This window comes from Mesocricetus auratus, unplaced genomic scaffold, assembly GCF_017639785.1.
Source record: "Mesocricetus auratus isolate SY011 unplaced genomic scaffold, BCM_Maur_2.0 Super-Scaffold_6730, whole genome shotgun sequence".
Classification (NCBI taxonomy): domain Eukaryota; kingdom Metazoa; phylum Chordata; class Mammalia; order Rodentia; family Cricetidae; genus Mesocricetus; species Mesocricetus auratus.
Genome location: NW_024429184.1, coordinates 39,770,601 through 39,779,163, shown reverse-complemented (window position 1 = coordinate 39,779,163; position 8,563 = coordinate 39,770,601). Strand labels below are relative to the sequence as shown.

Genomic DNA, 8,563 nt, shown 5'->3' with positions numbered 1-8,563 from the left:
CTTTCCAGCTGATGTATCTGATGCCGAAAGCATCAGGAACACTGAGTTCCTGCTGAAAAGCTTAGGCAGTCTGGGACAGAAACTTAGCAAAGAGCATGCAAATTATACCCTCATTTTACCAAAACAGGTGAAGAGCTTTTCCTACATCCCAAACAGCAAGGCTAACAAAGAAGGGATACGACTGACTGGGGGAACTTTCTGTCTCCTTTGTCTTCTCAATGTCGTCATTTCTCATCTTTTTTTTCTTGGTGACAGAATTTCACTTCTTTCTCAGCCTCGCTGGTGTTTTCCCTCCAAGCAAAGACCCTCCTCTCTGCAGTTTTTGTCCCCCCTCTCTCTCTCTGCCCCGCAGGCAGGCCCCGATGGCCCGGGGCCTCACCTGCCACGGCAGGCAAGCCTCCCTGGAGTCTCGCCTGGCTAGGGCACGGACAGTGACGTTGCGGGAGGACCCTGCCCGCGAGGCCTGCTGACGTCACTGTCGCAGCGGACTCCCGCGAAGCCCCGGGACTGGAACTCCAGGAGGGGGAGCGCGCGGTGCGGAGCGCCGAGAGGACGCCCGGTGCTTCGGGCTTTTGGGGGCGTGGGCTCAGCCGCACGACCCAGCGCCTGTCCCGTAGGCCGACCAAACTCGGGATCGGTGCTCCCGAGGATGCCCCGCGCTACACTCGCGCGCACGCGCGGCGGGCTGCGGGGAGGGAGCTGCGGGAGGCGGGCGGGGCGGGCCCGGCGCGGGGCGCGGCGCTGAGAGCTGGCCGCCAGCGGGCTCCGGGGCGCTGCGGCGGCGGCGGCGCGGGGCGGCGGCGTCGTGACGTCACGGTGGCGGCGGCCGTGGTTGGCGCAGGGTCCGCTGCTGCAAAGTGTGAATTACGCCGGGCTCGCTCCCTCGCGCCGGCGGCGGCGGCGGAGTGGAGGGAGGCTCGGGGGAGGGGAGGGGAGGGGCAGGGATCAGGCGGCCGAGCTCGCTCGCTGCTCCGCGCCCCCCCCGTCGTCCCGGCCCCGGAGCCCCGGGGACGGCTCGGTTCCCCTTTAACGCCGCCCGCCTTGTCCGCTCGGCCCCCCTCCCCGGTCCCGGGTCGCCCGCTGCAGCCCTTCCCGCCGCCAGCCGCGCCGAGGGCCGGGAGGCGTCTGCGGTCGCCAGCGCCGCCCGCCCGCCCGCCCCGCGCGCGCTTCGCCTCCCTGGGTCCCCGGTCCCCGCGGCGCGGCCCCCTCGCAGCGCAGGGGCGGGCGGGCGGCCGCGGAGTGGCGGGCGCCGCGCGGAGGCAAGGCGGGCGTGTTCAATGGAAGTATGCTACCAGCTGCCGGTGCTGCCCCTGGACAGGCCGGTCCCCCAGCACGTCCTCAGCCGCCGAGGAGCCATCAGCTTCAGCTCCAGCTCCGCGCTCTTCGGCTGCCCGCATCCCCGGCAGCTCTCGCAGGTAACCGCCGCCCCGGGGCCCGCACCCCGCGGCTCAGCGCTTTTGTCTCCTCTTGGAGGAGCTCGGGCCATTGTTCGGGGCTCTGTACGCCGGTCTGTCCTTCTGTGCACGGACAGACTTTCACCCCCGCCTGGGATCGACGTCCCGGGCCTCGGCGGACCCCCCGCCCGGGGCTAGCCCGGCACGCCCGCTGCTAAACCCCGGCAGCGACTTTGTCCTCCGCTCCTTTCTTGCATCTCTTTCCAGTTGGGCCCCTCGTCCCTCAGCGGTGACCCTGAGGACACCTGTTCGCCCCCGCCCCCCGGCCCCCCCACACCTGTGCGGGTTCGCGTGCCTTGCAGAGCGGCGCTGGTCCTGAGGTTCTCAGAACAATGGGCCTAGATGTCCCATTGTGGTCCTCAGCCGAACTGCTTCCTTTTAACGGATGGGCCTTAGGTGCCGGGAACTAGTGTGCAAAGTTGATGGTTTCGAATCGGTTTTCTCGCTTGGTGAAAGAGTTTCCAGGAGAGAAACCACTGATGAGTCGCATCCCGAAGGACTTTGTTTCTAGTGGCCCAAAACCAGTTGCTCCTGACCGGTTTTTTATATTTTTTTTCTATGAAGTCCTTGGCTCAACTCCGTAGTTGGGTTGATTTTGGTTGCCAGAATTAGAATAAGGAGACAGAAGAATTTTCCTTTGTTTACATACGAACAGGGTGCCCTCATTGCCTGCCGCCAGCAGTTGTGTGTTTATGAGGTTTCTTTGGGGTTGGGTACTGGGGGAGTGTACTTAGGGTCCACAACTTGCAAGGGTAGCCCTTCAACCAGTGAGCCTCAGCCATTTGTTTGTTTGTGTATGGCAGAGCCTTTCTGAGTTGTCCATTCTTGCCCTTTAACTAATGAGCCTCCTGCTTCAGACTTCCAAGTAGCAGGCCATCATGCTGGGTCCCATGGTTATTTTATATAATAAAATATTCTCGTTTTTCTTTTTATAACAGCAGCCAGTTTTCTCCCCTCAGTTAGTTATATTGCAAGTATCATGAGCAAGGTGTTTTTAAATTTTAATTATTTTTGATTTTTCAAGAGACAGGATTTCTGTATAGGCCAGGATGGCCTTGAACTCAGAGATCCACCTTGCTCTGCCTCCCAAGTGCTGAGATTAAGGCATGCATCACCGCTGCCTGGCGAGCAAGGTATTCTTTAAGACAGGTAACATGGGCTGTATCTTGTAGAAATCTTGTTTATAGTAGATTTCCACTAAATTCTATTTGCTTTTTTTTTTTTTTTGGCCTGCAAGATAGATAGAACAGGAGTTTCTATTTTAGTTTCTTTTTGAGGAATTCTTACTTGTTAAAATTCAGACTCTTTCCTGATACAAGGTAATATCCTGATGAATTCAGTGTAAAATACTAAGTGGGATTTCAAATAATACTTTTGTTACTTACTTTGAAGGATAGTTGGTGAGCTGTATTTTTATTATTGCTTAATGTATTTTAAAGTTCCAGATTCAAGAGGTATTAAAGCACTGGTGAGAAGGTTTTTAATAATAGTAATTGAAGGTCTTTAGTAAAAGTAACTTTTTTGTGTCTACATGCTGTTTACTTCCTCAGGTCAGCAGACATGACAAATACCCACTTTCAGTTACATATAAGTAGCAAAAGCAATCACTTTATATACAGTTATACTATGTGTCTTATGTGTCTCTGCTCCCTGCGGAGGAAATGGTTGAGAAGGAAGATGCCAAGGGATTGAAATGAGGCTGATCCCAAGAGTCTTACCTAGTGTCTTAATTAACCCACAAAGACCAATTTAAACACCAGTTTTTTTCTTTGCTCATTTCTAGACTAAGATTTAAATGGGTAATGGAATTTTAGAACTACAACTGTGGCAAATAAAGCAACTACTGTAGAATCTCACTGGTTTTACTAGCTTTTAAAACTTGTAGTTTCCAGATCTCTAAGAGAGTTGGAACTCCTTAGGTTTAAGACAGGAAATATTCCTTGATGAATATTTTTTTCCTGACCAACATTGCACAGTGTTACAGAGATTATAAACTTAGACAGAGGCTAAGATGGGTCTATTATCCTTATTAAGATTTTGTGTATCACTTAATAATAAATCATGTATTGATATTGATTACTTTGGGGATAGATGGGAATATGTAATGGGAAAAAAAACAAGGTAAGTAATCTTGGACTCTTACTCAAAGCTCTTTAAGACAGGCATTTGGTTAAATCACAAGCTTCCATTACCCATGAATCTTTAGTTCCTACGCTTGAGGTTACAAGACTTGGCAAAAGTTTAGGTGGTTTTGTAACTTTATTTAAGAGACTTAATTTTTTCTTTAGTCACAAAGTAGAATTTTTAATTACATCTTCAAGATTTTAAAATGTGTTCAAAAGTAGCTATCAGTTTTTTACTTTTACTACAGTCCTGGAGCCCAGCTCATAGTAGGCAAGTAATATACTTGAATGAATGAATGAATGAATGAATAGATGAAATCACCCTAGGCAGAGCTGAGCATCAATTTTAAATATGAAACAGTATGAGATCAATGTAGAATACTGGGTCATTTCTCCAAAATTTGGTTTCAAACATGTAATTACATACTAAAAAGTCACCCAGACAACTAGCAGAAAAAATCCTGAGCAGGAAGCAGAGGCACTTGCTGCCAGCTCACAGAAGCCTGACCACCCAAAGTTCAGTCCTCAGAACCCACATAAAGGTGGATGGAGAGAAGTGACCCTGCTGCATAGCTGTCCTCTGACCTCCGCCCTTGAGCTAGGGCTCTGTGCTCCTTAGCCCCCCCCATATACACACAACCATAATAAAATTCAAAAAATACTCTGAGCAGCCAAAATAGATTTGGACATCATCTCTCTCAAAGCTGGTGAGGTTAAGCAAACTTTTCTAAGTAGCAGGAAATTTGAAATGGAGTTGCAGGCAGCTCCAGGCCATTCGCCCTGATAGAAGCACAGGTTGACAGCTGGCATGCCACAAGTGAGGGATGAAGGAAGTTTTTCCCAAGCCAGCATGATTTTTAAAGGCACCGTGGGGATATTTAGTGTGCGGATTTGAGTGTTGTGTAGCAAAGTGATTATTAGTCAAAAATGCTGCAGAGAGCCATTTTTTTCCAAGTTAAAAGATTTATACTGTTAAAAAAAGATTTGTGTGCCAGTTAATGTTTTGTGTTCAAATGGTAAAGCTTCCTGGTAAATTCATCTCTGCCACATGGGCTTTTCTGAAGCACAGACATTGATATTCTGTCTTAAACCAGTCATATGCTGTTTTTCAAACAATTAACTTGAGATTCCTGAATTATTTGAAAAGTGAGGATAAAAAAATAAATGAGTCCTATGTGTTGCCATTTTGGATGCCTGTTGCATAGAGGAGTTTAAACATTAGTCTTTCAGAACAAAGTTTGTATTTGAAAAGAAATAAGGCATAGATTGTACTATATCCACCATTGGTGGTTTACATGTTACGGTTCAGTAAGCAGGAAAGATGAGGTAGTGTGTTGATGGGGATGCTGGGGCACTGCATTTGGGGGGATTAGTCAGGCTTGGAGGCTGTTTTTATGGCAGCTTGAGTAATTTGGGAGGAGAGAACCTCAGCTGAGAAAATGTTCCTGCCAGCTTGGCCTGTCAGTAGTCTGTGCTGCATTTTTTTTATTGATGGATGAAGAAGGGCTCATCTTACTGTGGGTGGAGCCATTCCTGGGCGGATGGTCCTGGGTCCTCTAAGAAGTGGCTGGGCAAGCCAGAAGAGTAATCCAGTAAGCAACACTCCTCCATGGCCTCTGCATCCATTCCTGTCTTCATGTTCTGGTCCAGCTTCCTTGTATGATCAACTACAAATCAAGTTGCTTTGGCCATAGTGCTTTATCATAGCAGTAGAAAAGTAACTAAGATAGAGGCATAGGGCAAATTTTATTTAGGTTAGAAATTTGAGGTTTAATTTTTAAAATATAAAAATATAAATGCTTTCACTGAACAAATGTTAGGATACAGATTATGAATATAAGCTATCATAGATAGTCTCGTTGTGTTGTCCGAAGTACTCTATAACTCACAGTATAGTTCCTGCCTTTGCCTGCAGTCTTATTTGGAATTTGTGTGTGTGTGTGTGTGTGTGTGTGTGTGTGTGTGTGTGTGTGTGTCTGTCTGTCTGTCTGTCTGTCTGTCTGTCTGTCTGTCCCTCTCCCACCATCTCCTGTTTGCTTGTCTGAGACAAGGGCCCAGGTAAGCCAGGCTAATCTTGAACTAATTACATAGCTGAGGATTTTGAACCTCTGTTTCTCCTACTTTTACTTCCAAAGTTCTGGAATTACAGGTGTGCAACACTCTGTGAAAAACCTTTTTTAAAAAAGATACTATTTCATACAAAGAAAAACCCACAGAAACTCTGGCCATACAGAACACTTATAAAACTCCTTGTATTAGATTTTAGAAAATGTAAAGGATTCATTAAAAACAAAACAAAAAGCTACTTGGATCTTGCCATCTTAACGCTTTTTTTTCTTTTTTACCCTCCTTATGCAGAATGAGAAAAAAAATCCGTGGGGCTGTTTGTTAGTATATGGGGGTTGTCGGAGTGTGATGAACACCTAGGGTCCTGGGATAGTCGGGAAACCCAGTGTAGTTGTCGGCCTTTAGGCCAAGGACTGAGGAGTAAGAAGCTGTTCCTAGACAATGTAAATGAAGGGGGAGGCGAGGAAGGGTGCATTGTGTGGACAGGTCTGTGGAGATCAGTGATCTTGTCCATGTCCTGAACTCTCCAATGTGGTGTCACTAACTCTGTAGGCAGTGATGGACAGTTGAATTGTGGGTATGGCTGAGGACATGACCTGTTAGTTGAATCTTAGTGAAGAGGCTGCAGTTAGTGACTGAGCAGATGCCAAAGCAAATATGTAGATCCTTGCTTCCTGATCACTGGCAGGATGTCAGGTTGATGGGTCAGCAATACATTCTTCAAATGCTGAACATTTTCTGTCAAGCTTTTGTTTTTGTGCATAAAGTTCCCCTTAATAGGTGCTTTCATGTGTGTTAGATAAAGTTTGGAATCACTAGCTCATGTCAAACGGTAAGAACATGGTTTTGGCTTTCTGTAAGGCTCTGTCCTTTCATAGTACCAAGATAAATAATCATACCCTTTTCAACTCCACTCATATGTCACCAGTCATTATAAACATTTGCCCCTGTAGTAGATGAACTGCATCTGGCCTTGTTTTGACTAGAGTAAACAAGAGTTTGTGCTTTCTGAAGTGTTGTTTGAACTATTTGCATTTTTCTAGTGAAATTTCTTTTTCATACCTTGCAATCCTTTGTAACTACTCCAAATCCAGCATCGACTTGTAAGTGTGCATTATTCAAAGCTGCTAACATTGTGTCTTCACAAAGCTACCCATGATCGCTGGTAGGGGATAGTGGGCTGTCAGTTTGTAAAGACCTGCACTGCTGCTTTTGTGGTTGACACAAGGGTTCTGCTTATAGCCTTTGAGCAGAAAGTTTTTATTGCTGCTCCATGGTTCCACCTGCTGGTAGAGATAATGGCTTCATGGTTGCTAACTTGGTAGCTTGAGTTTCAGCCAAGCCTGAACTACTCAAATTTTGAATAGACAAAAATAATGATTTGGACCATTAAAAGTACTTGGTGAATGGTGCTTCATAAAGAGACATTGTCCTTTCTTCAATGATAAAAATAATAATTACTGCTCACTTTGGAGTAACACCTACATGTCTGATTCTTATGCCTCAGTCTTCATGAATGCTTTCTGTAAAGTAAGTGGTAGTACTCCCATTTGTGCCCAGTAGTAAAACTTTATTCCAGCTGCCTTATTCTTACTAATTTCACCTGCCTTAGCTATAAGTGGACTGTAGTCAGAATTTTAGGTTCATGGATTATGAATTTTGATGGCCTGTGAATCTGAGTAGAGAAAATGAATTTGACACAGTTCAGTCACTGAGGGGACAACCTTCACTCAGGGCTTTTCAGAGCACACTGGAAGTGTTTCATTCCAGAGGCCCTGTTCTAAGGAAGAAATAGCAAAATCATGCTGATAAGACAGTGGTGCAGTGGCGCTGTAACCATAAATGGCACACTTGTTGAGGGTATAGGTAACTGTTTATTGTAGAAATTACTTACAAGAGAATAAGGGCCACCAAGGTGAGTCGGTAGCTTTCCGCACAAAACCGGAAGCGGAAAAGAGAGCAAGAGGCTCTCCTGCACGGTCGTTTATTAGCATCTCCATACACGCCTCTAGCCACGCCCAAAGTGGGTGTGGTTAACGGAGTGGTTCACCTCCCTTTCATTACCACATCCCCATGCGCCTCTAGCAGGCCACATAGCTAGTAGTGCAGTCCTCAGTCTCCTCCTACAATTCCCCTTTTAGTCTAAAGAAGATATTTAAACTTAAAACTAACTTGTGCAGCTGAGCAGTCCGAAAGTCTCCTCCTACAGCTCAGGGTAGTGAGAGATTGGAAACCACTTTGATGGGTGACTAAAGAAATCAGAGGAGGAGGAGGGAAAAGACGCAGGTTCCGTCCGGGATGAGCTGAGTTGCTGCCGTGTTGGTGAAGTACTTCATGTACTGGTCTGTCTTGGCAGTGAGAAGAGGAGAAAGGAGAAAGATTTGGACTTGTCCTGCAGGCCACTTGTTGCACCCTGTTTGCAGTTTGTGTCTCTAATGCAGAGAAAACATAAGCCCCAAGTTGTCATTTACTAAGTTGACACAGCTGGGTTTGGGGAGTGACTCAAACTCCAGGTCTTTGTGACTTTAGTCTGGGTGTTGTCTTTTGCTTCATTTTACCACATGTGAAGCTACGTTTCTGTTGCTGTGAAGAGACACCATGACCAAGGTAACTTCTAGAAGAAAGCATTTAATTGGGGGCTTGGTTAGTTTCAGAAAGTGGGTCTATGGTCATCATGGCAGGAAGTATGGCAGCAAACAGGCAGGCAGGTGGCATGGTGCTGGAGCAGTAGCTGAGAACTTACACGCTGATCCACAGACAGAGAGACCGGGCCTGGCCAGATCCTGTGGCCCACCTCTTCCAAAAGGCCACACCCCCGTCCTTCCCGAGCAATTCACCAGCTGAGAATCTGTCAAGTATATGAGCATGGGAGCCATCCTCACTCACACCACCACAGTGTATCACTGAGGATGAGTGGAT

General features: G+C 47.0%; 1 protein-coding gene across 2 annotated transcripts in view; it reads left to right on the top strand.

Annotated features, from left to right (window-relative positions):
• Positions 1-1,215: 1,215 nt before the first annotated feature.
• Pde7a (phosphodiesterase 7A) overlaps positions 1,216-8,563 on the top strand; it is a 95,316-nt gene continuing 87,968 nt past the window's right edge. For both annotated transcript variants that reach the window (XR_005875240.1, XM_005066213.4), the window contains exon 1: positions 1,216-1,415. Coding sequence is in view for 1 of the 2 variants with exons in the window: in XM_005066213.4 (XP_005066270.1) it covers positions 1,278-1,415 (138 nt within the window). In the remaining variant the exon portion in view is untranslated. The remainder of the gene's footprint in view (positions 1,416-8,563) is intronic.